Source organism: Carcharodon carcharias, chromosome 4 (genome assembly GCF_017639515.1).
Source record: "Carcharodon carcharias isolate sCarCar2 chromosome 4, sCarCar2.pri, whole genome shotgun sequence".
In the NCBI taxonomy this organism is placed as follows: Eukaryota; Metazoa; Chordata; class Chondrichthyes; order Lamniformes; family Lamnidae; genus Carcharodon; species Carcharodon carcharias.
The window spans coordinates 166277328-166296261 of record NC_054470.1 but is presented as its reverse complement, the minus strand read 5'-3'; the positions used below and the strand labels follow the sequence as shown (position 1 = coordinate 166296261).

General features: G+C 39.8%; 1 protein-coding gene across 5 annotated transcripts in view; it reads left to right on the top strand.

The window, feature by feature from the left end:
- erbin (erbb2 interacting protein) overlaps window positions 1-18934 on the top strand; it is a 313059-nt gene that overhangs the window by 266962 nt on the left and 27163 nt on the right. For 4 of the 5 annotated variants that reach the window (XM_041185895.1, XM_041185891.1, XM_041185893.1 and 1 more), the window contains 4 exons: window positions 2846-3020; window positions 4792-6406; window positions 13007-13150; window positions 14717-14839. In XM_041185895.1, coding sequence (XP_041041829.1) covers window positions 2846-3020; window positions 4792-6406; window positions 13007-13150; window positions 14717-14839 — 2057 coding nt within the window. The remainder of the gene's footprint in view (window positions 1-2845; window positions 3021-4791; window positions 6407-13006; window positions 13151-14716; window positions 14840-18934) is intronic. The other variant, XM_041185894.1, reaches the window with a different exon arrangement.

Here is an 18934-nt window from a genome sequence, read left to right as displayed (position 1 = left end):
TGTAGTAAAGGATCCCAAAACACTTCACAGGAGCGTTATCAGATGCAAGAAAACAAGAAATAGGAGCAGAAGTAGACCAGACTGCCTGTCAAACCTGGTCCTTTTTCCAAAATGATCATGGCTAATCTTGGGCTATATCTCCATTTAACTCCCCGGATCTTTTGATTGCCTGAGAGACCAAAAACCTGTCTATCCCAGCCTTAAGTGTGTCCAATGGTGCAGCATCCACAACCCTCTGGGTAAAGAGTTGCAAAAACTCACAACTCTTTGAGTACAGTAATTACTCCTCATCACAGTCTTGAATGATTGGCCCCTTATCCAGAGAGTGTGCCCCTGACCCCCACTTCTCCCCACATTTTAGATTCCCCGACCAGCAGAAACAATCTCTCGGCATCTATCCTATCAAGCCCCTTCAGAACATTGTATGTTTCAATGAGGTCACCTCTCATTCTTCTAAATTCCAGAAAATATAATCCCAGTTTACGCAGCTTCTCAGCATAGGAGAGCTACCTCATCCCAGGAACTAATTTTGTGATAGTTCACTGTCCCACCTCCAATGCAAGCAAATCCTTCTTTAAAAATGGAGAACAGAACTGCACACAGTATTTCACAGGTGGTCTCACCAAAGCCCTGTACAGATGTAGCAAGACTCCTTTGTTCCTGTACACCAGTCCCCTTTCAGTAAAGGCTAACATGCCATTTGCCTCCCTAATTGCATGCTGTACCTGCATGTTCACTTTCTGCATTCCTTGTATGAGCACACCAAGTCTCTTTGAACATCAACATTTACAAGTTTCACACCCTTTAAAATTATTCAACTTTTTATTCTTCTGACCAAAGTGAATAACTTCACACTTCCCCCCATTTGATACTGTGAGACATAAGGACATATTGGGACAGGTGACAGAAGCAGGTTTTAAGGAACACCTTGGAGGTGGGCAAGGCAGAGAGGTTTGGGGAGGGGTTTCTAGAGTTTGGGGCCTCAACAGCTAAAGACACGGCTGCCAATGGAGGGGTGAAATCAAACAGAGGATGCACAAGAAGCTAGAATTGGAGCAGTGTCAGCATTGGGAGGGTTTTAGGGGGATAGAGGAGGTTATGGATATGGGAGGGACGATGCCCCTGGAACAAGTTGAATCTGAGGATGAAAATTTTAAAATTGATGTGGTGCTGAACTTGGAACCAGCGTTAGTCAATGAGCACAGGGCTGGTGTAATGCTTGGTCCGAGACAGGATACAGGTAACTGTATTTTGCTTGAGTTACAGTTAATGGGGGATGGAAGTCACATGAAGATTGGACTACTGAGTTTGAAGATGATAAAAGCATGGATGAGGGTTTCAGATGGGCTGAGGCAGGGCCAGAGACAGGCAATATTACAAAGGTAGTCTGTAGCAATGTGCTTGAAATATTGTGCTGATCAATGGTGAGGCCACCTCAAAAACCTACCCACAAAGACTTATTAACCTCCATGGTGTGGATTTCCCCTTTCCTAGTGTTAATTTGTATTTGGCATCATGTCAAGGGATCTCCAGGCCTCCTCCAATAGTAATGTTATCAAGCAATTTAAGCAACCAATCACATTGGCGAATTCTCTTGGTCCACAATCCAGCAAAAAATGCATTGACTCATTCACTTTTATACAAATTTGCATGGAATAAAATATACAAATTTGCATGGAATAAAATAACGATTGAGACATGCATGAAGAACTGAAATATCATAAATGTTAACATTTATAAGTTTAAAAAATAGGAATTTTAACACCCTGGAAGTATTTGTTATTACACAAATATTGAGTTGCAGACATTAGTTACTGTAAATAGTGCTTTTGGTCAGTTTAGACAGTGAGTAAAACTGCTGGCACAAAGGTAAACCCAGCAGCTTATGCAAACCTTAAAATGCTTTACACATTTGGGATCATGCTGTGATTTTTGAATATAATCTTGGGCAGAATTTTGCCCTTGGCAGGTGTTCAGCACTGGACTGCAATTTCAAGCTGGTGGGCCAATTAAGGCCCCCCCAGCGTGAAACATGAGTGGCAGCACTCAGCACTGCCTGTGTGCGCGGGGGGAGGAGGGTGAGCGGGGCAAGCATGAACTTCACGCACATGTGCGAGTGAGTGCTTCATAATCTCCAAGGCACAGAGCTGCCTCGGAGATGAAGCACTGTTTAAAAAAAAATAAATAAAAATATAATAAAACATGTCCCCTCATGTGACTGTGTCACATGACCAGGGGCATGTTATTAATTCAATTGTAAAACTTATATTTTATTTTTATTTGTTTTTGGAAACCTCATCCTACCAGTGGATGAGGTTTCCAAAAAGAGGCTGCTTGGCCTTTTGGCCTGCCCACCAACCATTAGGTTGGACGGGCAGTGAAAAATTTAGGTTAATTGAATATTTAATGGCCTTAACAGGCCTTTTAATTGTCGGTGGGCACATTGCTGACCGGACTATCACGTGACTCGGCTGATGTCAACGCACATCGTTTCATGCTTGAAGGGGTTGGGTGCTTGCCCGCCAAGTGAAAAGTTCTGCCCCTAAAGTTTGTTTGATCTTGTGGTTTGAGATTATCAAGACATCATCTTTACATAAGCAACCATCTTTTCTAAAAGCAGTGCCTTACATTGGTTTACCGTTCAGTTTTTTTCGTATCTAACCCTATTCTTCGACGCATGAGCCTTGGGTGAGGTGTTCAAGTGGACGAGGAAAACCATCTTGCCCAGCTTACAGGAACCTGACAGTTCCATTAAATCCAAGATCATAAGAGTGTATTTCTTTTGTCTGTGTTTGTGTGTAACTTATCCAATTGTATTTGAATACTTTCTCCTCTCTCAAAAAAGATGATGCCGATTCCTTATTTGAGGAGCTAATTCCAAACAGTAATCAGAACAACAGTAATTGCTCGTCGCCATCCAGGATATCGGATACAGTTTCCTTCAACACAGGAAGTAGCCAGGAGACCTTGCAGTCAACCCCCGACAAAGATGCTAAAACTGCCATTCCACTTCTTAAAAGGTAAAGCCCATTGTTCTGTTAAGAGAAATTACCCTCTACTTACTGGCGCAATGAAAGCAAGATTGGATGACATATTCAAGAATGACCTATACCTTTCTACCAAATGGAATTTCAATTTGTATGAATTATCAAAAGTGAGGAAATTATGCAAATTTTTTTAAAGAGAACTTTATATAAGAAATTGCCCTGGCAGATGAGTATGCTAACGAGTCATTTAATGCCCATTTGCTGTTTTAATAATGTCTTTTAAACTTACATATTTTCCATTTAATGCAATTACCAAATTTGTCAAAGTTTATACTTCTACTGCATGCACAAGAAAAAGAAATTATATATGGCATAATTATTGTAATGTTTGAACAGCCTCGCCTTGCCATGCTAACATGATTCCTCATTCAAAAGTAAGTGAGGACTGGGCGCAGTTCGCTTCTGCATCCTGGGAGCAAGGTTAAATTGTGGGCTTTCGCATCAAGGTTGCAAGTAAAGGCTCTTGTCCATATGATTTCTTAACCAGCCCCTTTTTCTGGGGTTAGGTTTAGGTTAACCTAATCCTAGTTCATCAAAATTTATTCCTGTTCTTTCAAATAATGAGGTTGACCACCCTGAAGATAGATCCTCAACCCTTTTGACGATCAGCTTTTTTAAAAAAAACTTTTTGAAGTAATGTTGTGTAAAGTCAAATGTTGGCAACTTAGTTTTATCATTTAACAATGGTTATTCTTACAACTTTGTAAAAATTAGCTACAGGCTTAATGTATTATAAGTGAATCTATACTGCAAGGTGTAAGTAGAGTGGGTTAATCTCCAGTAGGGCATTAGAGACTAATTTTGGAGTAGGTCCTAAAGCTTTATGGCAACTAAAGGATGATGAACATTGCACCATTTGGTATTTTGACTTTGCTCTGGAGAAACCTAAGGTTTGCAAAGGTAATCTGCAGAGGTACAGATTCAAATAGTATAATTTTTTCATGCCATGTGAACTGAGAAATTAAATATATTGGTTTCCCTAGTGCTAAATGTTTTTCTTAGCTTGTGCAAACTATCTTGACAGCATTAAGGGTTGCAGTTTTAGAATGGCAATTTATATTGTGCTTTAAATGTAATAAACAGCTCAAGGTGCTGTAACATTACCTATCATCGTAGACATCGGAAATTTGCTATTCAAGAAATTCTAATTTCAATACCGAACTTGCATTCATACAGTTTAACAGCTTCATCTTCAAGCTATCCATCCTTTTTTTTAATTCCATGGGCATCAATGGCAGAGCCAGCATTTGTTACCCATCTCTGATCACCCTTGAACCAATTGGTTTGCTAGGCCATTTCAGGGGACATCTAAAATTTGATCACATTGCTGTGGGTCTGGAGTCACATGTATGCCAGAGCAGGTAAGGATGGCAGATTTCTTTCCCTCAAGGACATTAGTAAACCAGATGGGTTTTTACAAAAATCAATGGTAGTTTCATGGTCACCATTACTGAGACTAGCTTTATATTCGAGGTTTATTTCTTGATTTTAAATCCCAGCTGCCATGATGGGATTTGAACCCATTTCATCAGGACATTATCCTGGGCCTCTGGATTAATAGTGGTGACATTACCACTATGCCACCATCTCCCTGTTACAATTATGTCGTTTATCCATTGTTGCTTGCCATTGTGAAATGTGATGACCTATCTGTAACAAAAAGCTTTCGGCTACTGAAAGTGGCTGTTTTCATTTTTGTTACTGTTTGTTATTGTTTTTAAAGTGTTTTTAATATTGTTTGCAGGAACAATCGAGGTGATCTTCGTGAAACATCTCCACTGCTTCAAAACGGAACAAGATCTAGCACACCACTTCAGGCCATTGTGAAAACTCATGAGATTGATTCATCTATTGATTCTCCTGCAGGGAACAAAGAAGCCATTAAATTGTCTGAATTTGAATTCAATGTTGAGGAGAAACTAGGTCTCCTGGAGAAGGAGATTGATTTGAATAGTAATACACAGCAATACCAGAAATTATTCAAGGTTGGTGTGAATAAGAATGAGCTTGCCACAGAGGATGTGGTTCAGAAATTAGATGCAGGAACTAAATGTGAAAGTAGTGTTGATGGAGGGATGAATATATTTGAACAATCATCAGAAAATATTTTGAAAGGTAATCCAAAAGAAATCACAGAGCGTTTAAAGAATGGAAATGAAGTACCTAATGATTTGCCACAAAATCAAATAAATGGACGGCTGGAGGAAATTAAACAATATCAATTCCACTCTGAAGCAGAACAACAAAATTTACCTGGTACATTTTCAAATGTTGATGCTGCTATCTCTAGGAGCACTGAAGAGCTGTCTCCACATCGGGAGTGTTCTCAAGGACCAGTTGTCAAATCTCTCAGTATAACACACATTGAAACAGGGGGGTTAAAACTTTATGATATCAATGACAATGGACCTCATGAGCAAAATTTAATAGTAAGGGCGCCACCTATAGCTGGACAGGGACAAAATATAATCCGCAGTAAGTCTGCCAGTCTTCTGAGTGACCAGTCGTTACAACCATTTACTGGAAATTCTGCGTCATCGTCAGATCTTATTTCATGCAAAAAGGCAGTGTACACATTTGATCAAAACTTCAACCCTCAAGGCATCACTTTAAAGAAAGGAGCTATCGCTGTTGCACAGATGCCTCCAGTACCTCAGTACAATGTCCAGTACAGCAGCAGTGGAATAACCAAAGAGAATGTGTGGCCACAGAGGCAAGCGTTTCAAACAGATCAAGGTAATATAGGATCCCATCACCTTCAGAGGTCTGAGACACTTGACAATGCCAATTACGTAAAGCATTCTGCAAACATGAACTTCTCTAATCGCAATAATGCCCAATCCAACATGACTTACAATATGCAGCCAAGGGTTGGAACTCGACAAGTGGAAATGTGGGGTTGCCCTCCAGGTGAGAGATTGATTCAGGCCAGTCAGAGGTCCACCTTGCAGAGACAGAGCAGTGTTTCATCTACTTCCTCTGTTACTCTTCCTGAAGCCCACCACTGTAGGCGAGTTCCAGTACCAGAGGCAGACTATATGACTTACAGGGATTTACATACACTTGGAAGAGGGCCCCAGGTAGTTCAGGGCTCACAAAGACCTCTATCTGCAAGGACTTACAGTGTTGATGGTCCATCTGCATCTAGGCCTCATAGTGCACGGCCACATGTAACTGAAGTTCCAGAGAGAACAATGTCTATCAGCGATTTCAATTACTCACGGACTAGTCCAACTAAAAGACCCAATGTGAGGGTGAAATCTGAGCATTCACTTCTGGATGCACAGGGGGCCAACAAGGTGCCACCTGATTGGAGGGAGCAGGTGTTACGTCACATTGAAGCCAAAAAGTTAGAAAAGGTATGTACTCTCTTTTAATTGCTTTAGTCCAACCTTCATATGTTAGATTGAAAAAAAATCAACGATTAGACTATTCTCAGTTACCTAAACAATAATATTGCATGTTAATGCTACTGAAACATTTACAGGTATAATTGCAAGCTCTGTGCATTGTGATAATAACCTAAAGATTCTCATATACTTATTCACCTCTTCACCTTTTCTAATATTTGATTCATTTGTATTGAACATTTGATAGTTGTTTAGTGTATACAGATTTGGTGCAGGTTTAACACAAGTGGTTTTTAATAGTTGACAGTTTTCAAAAACAATCCTAAAATTACAGTTTTCATTTTAAAATAGATGAGCTGCTTTCTTGAGCAGTTTTTTCCATACTTATCTTTTTGCCTTTGAATCAAGTGCGTAAGCATGAGATGGGTATTGATGTTGTTGGGTTTTCAGTAGATTGTATATCAGAAATTGTCTGCCACTTGCAAAAACCACATTTTAGTACATGTCTGTTTACTTGCAAACAAGGCCTTATCATCCACGAGCTTTTGCGAATGATTGCATCTGCATTGTGGCTTTAACAAAAATCTAGCTGAGGGGTGATGAAGCCTCTCTATACAACTATAACTTCTGCCACTTGTTCCACTCAAACTGCCATGGTGGTGGTGCTTGTCCCAGACTCTTCTAGCATCTTCTCCTTTTGAGCATCTCACTTTGCTCTACCTCTCTTGCCTGACATTTAAAATCCTCATTTTGTATCGCCCACCTAAGTACCATGCCAATTTTCTTAGAGATAGCTTCACTGTGTCCCTTCCCGACACTCTGCATTGATCGACGACATATCCTCCATGATTTCAACCACCAACTCAACTCATCATGATCTGACTGTTCTGAGTTCACTGCTCTCCTTCACTTTCTCCTTCCATATAAACTCCCCTGCATGTTCATGGCTACCCCCTTGACCTTGCCATCTCACCTGGCCTCACTACTTCCATAATGTCAGTCACAGATAAAGCTAACTATGGCCATGACCTTGTATCGCTCTCCCCCCCATATCTTTTCCCCCTCCAAGCGCTCTACCCTACTGTGCCCATCCCTGGAAAAATCTCTCCCAGTTCACTTACAACTGCACGTTTAAAATACCAACTGTCTAGCCTTTGGCCCTCCATTCACCACGACCTTTCTGCAACTACTGATTTGCTCAACCATGTGCTCACCTCTACCTTTTGATGCCCTAGTCCCCATTAGAATAATTACACTGTCTCACCCTGATCATCCCCCTGGCACTGCCCCATCTTCACTTCCTTATGTTCACAAGACACAGACTTGAACGTACGTGACAGAAACATGGTTTAGCCCATTCATTACCAAATCTGGCCTGACCCCACACACCACTGTTGTAACACAAAAGCAAAATCCTGCAGATGCTGGTAAGCTAAAATAAAAACAACATATGCTGGAAATACTCAGCAGACCTGGCAGCATCAGTGGATAGACAAACAATTAACCTTTCAGGTCAGTGACCTTTCATCAATACTATTGTGTCCTGCTCTCCTCTGCCAAAACTGCTCACTATTTCAGGAAAATCCTAGAATGCAAAAATAATTCCTGGCCATCAAAAAGGACAAGTGACATCCTATGTGACTGTGACCAGAGTGAGCTACTCCTTGTCATCATTCTTCACTTGCCTGCAACCATTGACATGATTGTCCACACAAAATTTTCCAGTGCTTCTCTGTTGTTCAACTTGGGGCTGCGCTCGCCTGGTTTCATTCTTACCTGTCACATCATAGCCAGAGAATCACCTGCAATGTCTTCTCTTCCCTCTTCCACACCATTATCTCTGGTGTCACCTAAGGGTATATCCTTGGCTGTCTCCTTTTCCCTACCTGCATATGCTGCCTCACAGTGACATTATTCGAAAACAGCATCAGGTTCCACATGTACACCCAGTTTTGCCTTACTAGCACCTTTCTTGTCTCCTGACTGTCAGACTGCTTGTCTGACATTCAATACTAAAAGAGTAGAAATTTCCTTAAACCAGGTTTTGGGGAAGACCAAAATAAAGGTAAAATACTGCAGACGCTGAAAATCTGAAACAAAAACAAAAAATGCTGGAAAAACTCAGCAGGCCTGACAGCATCTGTGGAGAGAAAGACAGAGTTAACGTTTCGAGTCCGAATAACTCTGAAGTAGAGTCATTCGGACTGGAAACGTTAACTCTGTCTTTCTCTCCACAGATTCCGTCAGACCTGCCGATTTCTTCCAGCAATTTTTGTGATTGGGAAGGCCAACCTTGTGTCCCACCGCAAACTCCAATCCCAAGCCACCGACTTCAGTTCTCTCCTTGGCAACTGTCTGAGGCTGAACCAGACCGTTTGTAACCTTGGTGTTGTATTTGATTCCAAGGATGAGTTTTCAACAACATATCCATGCCCTCACTTGAGACTGCCTAGCCTCACCTCCATAACGTCACCTGAAACCACCCCTCCCCCAGGTCATCTACTGCTGAAACCATTATTGACAAAAGTTTTTGTTATCTCTAAGATTCGGTGCACTTCTGACTGGCCTCCAGTCTGCCACCCTGCATAAAATTAAGCTCATCCAAAATTACGCTGCCTGTATCCTAAGTAGCACTCAGTCCCACTCACCATCACCCTTGTGCTCAATGACCTAACCTCGGTTTTAAAATTCCCATCCTTGTTTTCAAATCCTCCATGGCTGTTAACGCAGCTCCCCCTCTCTCTCTCTCGCCCCCCCCCACCACTCCTCAATCTCCAATCTCTGTCACCACCTCTAGCCCTGTTAACCCTGAGGTGTTTATGCTCCTCCAATACCAGCCTTTTGAGCATTTCTGATTTTAATCACTCCACCACTGGTGGCTGTTCTTTCAGCTACAGAGGCCCTAAGCTCTGGAAATCCCCCACCTCTCCGATTCCCTATCTCTCTCTCTCCCCCCTTTAAGGTCCCTTTAAAACTTAACTTAAGCATTTGGCCATCTGACCTAATGCCTCCTTATGTGGCTCCATGCCAGGCTTTTTCTGATGACTCTCCTCTGATGCACTTTGGGACATCTCACCATGTTAAAGGTACTATATAAGTGCAAGTTGTATGCTGTTTGTATTTTCATCAGATTTAAAAGTAGCTGCACTTTTAAGAATATATTATTTTTATGAGAGTACATGTTGAGAGTTTCATTTCCATCAGTGCAAAACATTAAAACTTCTTTTCCTAAAGAAAATCAGATGTAAAAACGCTACCTAATTTCCAGAACCCTAACTGAAAATCCCATTAATAGCTTTTTTTTAAATTGCCATGCGTTTGTTGTTCAAACGTTCAAGCTTATGAGTTATTTTTGTTACCCATAATACTGAATTCAAAACATAGTGAAGTCGACTTTGTAATACCCATTTTCCTTCTCGTGCACTTGTACATCACATTCACCAGGGTAAGACTGAAGGTTTCATGGTTGCTTTTAATGGTAGACCCAGAATGATCTACAAATTTATAAATGCAGCAGATCTGTTTTTGAAGTAGCTTTATGCATTATTTGCATATGTGTGCATTGCTTTAGAATTTGGATCATTTTTGGAATTATTTTCACAGCCATTTCTAGCAACATATTTCAGCAAGAGGGTCACTTTCTAACTTAGTGTTATATAATAGAAAGCACATGCCTTTATTGGTATAGTATATAATACATATAGTTGCTTGGTAGCACAGAACTTGAGTATTGCTGAAAAAAGAGACATGCCTGTCAGCATGCCTCATCAGGACAGACGCAAATTTCAAAGGGAGCAACAAGTTATGCTGCATGAGAGAATGGTGCTGATTGGTTGGCAAATCAGCTCTGACTGGTTGAAGTGTTGCCATGGCGAATGGTCCAAGGAGTTATTGCCCCATATCCTTTTATTTAATTTGAAAAAAGCGCAATCCCTGGACAATTTCTTCTGTTTGCAAAGGACTGTGCATATGAATATTTGCAGCTTCTGGCAAGCTTAAGGGAGCTACATTGCGAGCTCAACTGATGATCTTAAATTGGTTGTTAGTGTGATTCTTAGCACACTCTGGGCAGCAATTGCTGAACAATCTGATCATGGAATCACATCTAATATTGGACATGAACTTCTGAGTTTTGTAAGCACAGGCTGATTAAGCATGTTCAGTACTCTGCATGTTGTGAACAGTCCAAGGAATGTGCTGTTTAATATGATCCACCAGTTGGGACGTGCATTCTACGTACCTGGCATCATGCCAGCACTGAAATTCATCCACCACATTGCTCCAACCTGTGCTCAAAAGGAGCAGTCTAACAAGCTCCCTTCAGTATAATAGTTGAGAAATCCACTAATGGGTTCTTTACTACTGTCTACCGCAAGCCTATCTTTACTGGGCAACATATGCAAGGCATTCCTATTGCTCTGCTATAATATTGGCCTTATCGCCAAACTTGAAAATAAGGCCCGAGGCATTTGTTCTCCATGCACGCTTGATACTGAAATAGGGCACATCGAAATACCTTGCAGGATAATGACTATCCCCATAATACCATTGCTTGCTGTGTTCTACACATACTCACAAAAGAGCCTAAGACCACCACTTTAGGGTCTGAAAAGTGCCCAGTCTACCTCAAATTACGCTGGAAGGGTAAGGTATCTCAAACCTTTGAACAACAGCCAAAGCTAGCCATTTCATGCTAGTACAATGCAGTAGCAACATGGTGGGGTATTTTCCACTAACAGGATGTGGCCGTCAAGCCAAAAAGACGTACTGCCTACTACACAAATGAGTAATGTGGTGGATAAACTTCAGTGCCAGTGCAATGCCAGGTACGTAAACCTTACATCCCAACAAGTGGCAGATCATATCAAGCAGCACCTCCCTTCGGCTGTTCACAATAGGCAGAGTACTGACTGTACTTAACCAACCACTGTTAGCAGAACTCAGAACATAATGTCCAATGTTAGTTGTGATTCCGTGATTGGACAGCATGTGCTGAACAATCCTGAATGTACTAAGAATTACATTGACAACCAATTTAAGATTATCAGTCAGGCTCGCAATGTGGCTCGCATTATGCTTGATGGAAGCTACATATAGTCATATACAGGAACCTGTCCTCTGCAGGCATTGTGTCTTTTTTGAATTAAACAAAAACATGGGGGACAATAGGTCCCTGGTGCATTCTCCATAGCTGATTCTCCATTCTCCTTGACCAATCAGAGCCGACTTGCCAAACAATCAGCACCCTTTTCTCATGCACTGTAAATAATTGTTCCCTTTGAAAGATGGCATTCTCGCATCTACCCTGATGAGTGCAAGACAAAAAGCATCAACAGCATGTCTTTTTCCAGAAATATAATACATAGTTAAATGTTCCTTTTTTGAAAAAGACAATTAATTATTTCAAAACATGATAATTCATATATTACTTTAAAAGGTTAGAGAAAGGTATACTGCAATTTCCATATATCATCATTGATTATACCCTTTTACTAGAAATCCTTATTCCATAAGATTGCATGAACAAACTATCTTGTTAACTGCACATGCTCCTTACAGTTCTTAACCTCCCTGTTCTGTGAAGCAAAACTTGTGTTCAGCAAATGTTTGAGAGAATAGTACTATAGAAATTAGAAAATCATCTTGCTTTTCTTTTAAATGCGAAAAATATGCTTGAGACGAAATGTATTGTTAAACCTCATATCATTACACAGCTTTAGTATTCATCCCTGTATCTAGATATTTACTTCAAATTAACATTTTATGTATTAACATTTAGAAACATGGGCTTCTTGGCAATCAGTAATGTTAAGATCCTTGCATGTTTAACTGACAATTGGTCATCAATCAAGCAACACTTGCAGCAAATATGAATACAACTAAATAACACCTAACTGGAACTTCATTTTTTTTTAAAGTGCCTCTTCCATTTCATTGCAATCATTTTCAACTCATTGCTTCATCACTTGTTGGAAGTACTTCTAGTGTGTATTCCTAGGTTGTCGCACCTATGTTTTTAATTCTCCTTTATATCAAACACACAGATGTAAAAGTAATTTTTGCTTCCCTTTTTAAGTACCATCTGAAATAGTGGCCAAGCAAGTTTCTCTTAACTATTTAAAACAAAAAGTAATGGCAATACTCAGAAGGCCAGACAACATCTGTGGAGTGAAACCTTGAAGCTTCTCCCAAGCCTTTGACAATAGCACTGCTGTTGTGTAATCAACCAGTAGCAGTCAAATTTACATTTTTTGGCCAGCTTAGTTTACATGGGAACAATATTGTAAGTCAAAATTATAGCATTGATATAAAAAATTAAATTTTTTTCTAAAATGTAACTGAAGGTCCAAAGTTAGGTTGCCTTTGCTTGCGTATTTGCTGGATGTTTTTACGAGCTATTCAGAAAACACAAGTGCTTATTCAGATTAACCTTAACGAAAGTTGTTGGATCAGAGTACATGTTTTGTGTTTTGCATGCTTTTTCTGTTTGCATGATGCCTTGAGTCTTTGGTGGGGAGGGAAGTTGTCTCTTGCAATTTATCCTTTTACTGCATGCTGCACTAATCTCTGTGTTAAAGCTGTGGAATTTTCTTGTCCCTCTTTATTCAGAGCATGCTGTCTAGATCGTTTAATTTCAATTATGCTGCTTTTAGCAGCATGCACTCTGGAAGCTGTAGGGAACTGCACGACAGCCAGGGCAACGTTGCCTTGAGTGTTGCAGACGGAAGGAATTCCGGAGTGCACATGTTCCGTGTGAGTACCAACAATGGGCTGGTTACCATGAACGAGTTGTGTAGCAAGTACTTGAGCAATCCTAGCTACAAGTAATTAGTTTTTTTAACTAAATGTCAATCTTCAGGTTGCATAGAACTAAAAGTTCTTACTCACCTCTGGTTATGTGAAAATTCTTTATCAGATCACTTAAATTCACAACTCCACGCATTTCCGGGCCTTAACACATGAATAACTTTGACCTCAGCTCCATGGTATTCATTACACATTATAGAAAAATCTTGAGGTTTTAAAATAAGTATTTCTCCACCTCCTGCAATCTTATTCCATTTTCTCTGCTTCTCCCATGAGCACGTGATTCAAGCTGGATTAGAGCTCCAGTGGTGGCAGCTATCTGTTGTCTCATTTATATGGCTGTTCTTCATGTTTGAGCTTGGACAGAGTGCCTGGGCCAACTATTCTGTCAAGGGGCCAGTGTAGGCAAACTCGCTTAACGTTCACATAAGTGCATTTTCCAGCAGGGATCATTGATAGCAATCAGGAGTGGAAAATCTGGCCATGTCCAGCCAGAGATGTGGTGTATAACCAGATTCTTGCTGCTCTTCTGGCAGAAATGATCTAAGTCAGCAGAGATAAAACCTCAACTTTCCAGTGCATTGAGTTTATTCTATGTAAGGAAAACAGCCCATTCTGAAATACAGTCACTGGAAATGCAGATGTTCCTTTCAATAATATTCACAGTATTCTGATTATGAAAGTTCTTATTTCTTTTGGCCTGTTTAGCCATGAAGCTATAATGTTTAGCCTTACGGTACAATTACTTTACTTAATAATGCATGTCCGTACGTATGAATTTGGAGTAGGCCCCTCGAGCCTGCTGCACCATTCAGTAAGATCATGACTGATCTGATTGTAACTTCAACTCTACATATCCTGCTTACCCCAGATAACCTTTCACCCCCCTTGCTTATCAAGATTCTATTGACCTCAATCTTAAAACTATTCAAAGATTCTGCTTCCACCGCCTTTTGAGGAAGAGAGTTCCAAAGACTCACGACCCTCAAAGAAAAAAAAAATCCTCCTCATCTGTCTTAAATGGGTGACCCCTTATTTTTAAACAGCACCTGTGGAGCGTGTATGAAAGAGTGTATTATATAATATCTTCCTGTCCCATTCCTTGCTCTTTTTGTGAATGTGCTGTTGCTGTGGTTCAGTCCAAAATAATTTATTTTTATAAATATGTATATTTGAAATGGAGCACTCATTCAGCCTAGGCTTTTGTTGCTTGCTTAACTTTTGTCAAATTAATAAAATGTTATCCCTGAAGTCTTGATTTACATATGGGCTGAAATTTACATATCTCACTACCTAAAATGATTCTGAACCCATAGGCCTGTTGTTCGACCTTGCTCCTTCTCGAATGACAAAATGGTTACAATAGGAAGAAACTTTGCTTTTGCTAAACACAGTAAAATTTTCTTCAACTAAAATTTTGAGCAATTTTTCAAATGAAACCCTGCAGTCATTTTTATCAGATCTTTATGATCAACGTCCGAAGTTATTTATGTTTTCCCATTTTTATTACAGTATCCATCACAAGGTAACAGTATCGGGGACCCAAATCAAGATGATGTCTTCAGTGTTGGACAGCAGAATTACTCATCTGCTACACATGTTATGAAGGATATTCCACCAGACAGCATGAGAAAAGTAAGTGTTCTGCAAGTGATCAGCCATAAAAATATTTTATGGAGTAATTCAACAGAAGGTTGCTACCTTTTTAATGTTGTGCACTGTACACATTTTCCTTGTTGTGTGCCAGGTTTTAATTTTGATACAGCATTTTTGAAAAAATGAAAATATATCTTTAATATATAACGGATAGCATTTCTGACAGCAGTGGTATTGTGCCCTATTTTACATTGCAGTTCAGCTCGGGGAAAAATGATGAGGCACAAGCCACAACATATTCATTGTCTAAATGAGTTGCAATTTTACTTTTAATGATCAAAGGTGGTTAATCAGAATTGCTAAATAAAAATCTTCCTAATTTTCCCATTTAAGTTAGCCAGGTTTTGATCAGGAATTCTGTTTCATCATAAAAGCTACTGGTGCTTTCTTTAATCAGGTATTGGGTTTAATTAGAAACTCTATTTGTGATTTTAGTTCTGCAGTCATACGTTGCCATGTTGCATGGGCTGAGGTGCATTATCCTCATAGCTACTCACCACTAGAATGCCACTAAGCCTGGAACTAGAAGAGCATTGAAGCTGAGCATGTCTTCTTATCCTTGTACACATACCTAGTTGGATACTTAAGTCATATATAGTAACAGATATTCGTATTGCTCATTGTTTAGTAGACATCAAAGTGTCCTTGCTATAGAACGAAATTGAATCTATTTACAGTGGATTTCATTTCTGATCAATTTGAAAGGGCAATGATTGCAAAATATTTAAACTACAATGGTGATTTCATAATGCACCGTAGAACAGATGTCAGTCCAAAACCAATACAATGAACAGAACCTCGGCTAGCTGTTCCAAGTGTCAGCAAGCAAATTTGAACTGTGAAACAACACTGAAAAGAGCAGCTCAAATTTAATTGAAAATTAACTTATAAACATTCTTTTAACTTTTAATAATGTGTTTTTTAATTAAATATGGTTTTGTTTGATTTGTTCTCTGGATGTAGGCATTGCTGGCAAAGCTACATTTTAGTGCCCATTCTTAATTGTTCTGAGAAGGTAGTGGTGGTGAGCCGTCTCATTGAATCACTGCAGTCCTTGATATTATGTGACTTGGGAGGTAAACTGGGAAATAAGTGATAGTGTCCCGACAACTTTCTTACTCTTGTCCTTGACCCAACAACCACAGGGGAGTGAACTTCTGCCGAAATAACTGATAAGTCACTGCAATGCATGTTGTACATTGTATATGCTGCAACATAGTGCACTATTGGTGAAGAGGGTGCATATTTTTATTTAATTAATTAAATGCGAGGCCAGCATTTATTGCCCATCCCTAATTGCCCTTGTTCAGAGGGCATTTAAGAGTCAACCACATTCCTGTGGGTGTGGAGTCACATGTAAGCCAGATCAGGTAAGGACAGCAGATTTCCTTCCCGAAAGGACATTAGTGAACCAGATGACTTCATGGTCATCATCAGACTTTTAATTCCTGATTTTTAATTAATTCAAATTTCACCATCTGCTATGGTGGGATTCGAACCCTGGTCCCTAGAGCATTACCCTGGGCCTCTGGAATATTAGTCCTGTGACCATTAACACCGCCTCCCCATTGAGTCCAGTGACAGGGAATCAATGTTGTGAATTGCTCTGTCCTGGATTGTGTCAAGCTTGAGTGTTGCAACTGCACCCATTCAGGTCAGAAGTGATTATTCCATCTGACTTGCGACTACAGATTTGTAGAAGGTGAAAAGGCATTGTGAGCTTAGGAGGTGAGCCATTTGTCATACAGTACCCAGCCCCTTTTTGGGACAATCCCAGATTAGGTGGACTTCTCAGATAACTCCTTTCAACCTCGGGTAAAGAAAGTCAGAAATCAAAGACAATTAAATGGGTCTAAAGCATTGATCTATCTCTCCCCCAAAGGAAAAGGGCCAACCGAGATTATTACTGTCCTCTGGACAGCCTTTTCAGTAAGTTAAAGCCAGTTTGTAATTTTCCCAGATATTATCAGGATCTGCGTAAAAGCTCCTTAATAATGTATTCCTCTACCTAAGAGAGCATGGAGTCGGGTTCTCAAGTTGATGATAAAGAACACTTTAAGGCAATATAAATTCTAAAATATATATGTTTATTAAAGAACCAAATATACAATTCAAAGTCTGGGTGGAAAAGTAAATTGCAACATTAAGTAGGTTCTAGGGAAAAAAATTATAAGCTTTATTTCTGATAGAGAATTCAGTTTTATATTTTAATTGCTGGAGTGAAAATATTTTAAATGGGACATCTATCACATATTAAAGTAACGGTTACCTTGATCCCCAGAGCAAGACTCGCCTAAGCTGATTAAGCAAATCTGCCTTTTCCAGTTTGCTCCTGAAGACTTTTTGGGTTGCATAATTAATTTCTTACATATAGGGTTGGTTTCTCCATTGTTATTGGGTCCCTCCTTTTAATGCTCCAATTTATTTTGATCATTCTTAATTTCCATGAAAGACATTCCACTTTAATTCTAAGGAAATTTATATAACTGTCAAATTCCATGTAAATCATGGGCCTCTCATATTCTGGGAAAGTGAACCTTGCTGAATGTTTCATTAACATTTTCTTTTGGTGTTTGTGTTATAAGATTGGAGTATAACTGCGAATTGTAAAAGTTTCTCTCTAAATGTGGTTCAGTTATCAATCCCTACATTGTGCCATCTTTTGTGATAGTGTAAGAAAGAAAATATGCTGGTGTGCAGACTTTTTGGGTGTACGTCTTTTTTGTCAGTGAATCTTCATTGCACTAAGAGTTTGTCCTTATGAACTATTTTAGACCTGTTCTTAAAGAATGAACCCTTTTAAAACTTTTCTGAGTTTTCAATGGAAAAATAACACTTTTTGTCCCCTATAACCCTTCATTACGACCATATTTCTTTACATGGATTCCTTCACATAGTTATGGTGTTGATGTGGCTTGTCTGGTTCAGATTCTGGTCATTGGTGACTGCCAAGATGCTGATGGTGGTACTTCATGCTGGCGGCACCATCGAAAGTCAAGAAGAGATGGTGGCATTTTCTCGTGTTTGATGTGATAATTACCTGGCACACATTTGGCGAGATTGTCACCTGCTGCTTTTCAGCCCCAGCAGGATGGTATTCAGGTCCTGCTGTAGGCTGATGTGGGTTCCTTCATTATTGAAAGAAGCCATGAGTAGAGCTGAACGCTGGATTATTCAGTGATGGCCCAATTCCTGACCTTATGATGAAGGGAAGTTAATTAATGAAATAGCTGAAGATGGTTAGGTTGAGGGCACATTTCTGAAGTATTGACCAGTGGCTTGATTGCTACCCTCCAATAACCATGTCATCGGGTACAATTGTAGTCATTGGAGGGTTTTCTGGTTGACTAACATTGACTTCAATTTTGTTAGGGCTCTCTTGTTTCATAACTCAGTCAATTAATGACGAGAGCAGGTGCTTTCATCTCTTCAGTGGCATTGAGCTCTTGTGTCCAGGTCTGAATCAAGGCTGTGAAGAAGTTTGCAGTTAAATGGTCCTGGCAGAACCTGAACTAGGTGTTGATGAGCAGGTTGGTGTGGAGTTGTCACTATTGAGAGTTGCTTCCATAAACTTTATTGATAATTGAGAGGAGGCTGATAGGATGCCAGTTTGGTTAGGTTTATTCTAGCACTCCAGTTTTTTCAACATTTTCTGTTTTTACTTAGATTAACCTGCTTTTGGTGAGTAGGAAAGTTGGGCAATCTTTCATATTTAGTAGATGCCACTGTCTTCACTGTACAGAAATAGCTAGGGGAACAGATAACTCTGGTGCAGAGGTATTGAATAAAATAATCAAAATGAAGGGGATTAAAGCCCCTGTTGTGGATTGAATACATCTGCATATTTTAAAAGAAACTAGGAAGAGATAGCAGAGGCATTACTACACATATTTAATAATTTGTTAGAAAAAGGTGTAGTGCCAGAAGACTGGCGGATAGCTGATGTAATCCCTATATTTAAGGGGAACAGAACAAGCCCAAGGGATTATAGACCAGTCAGCTTAACAACGGTGGTAGCAAAAGTAATGGAATCCCAACAAGAGAGAATTGAAGAACATTGAGAAACGAAAAATC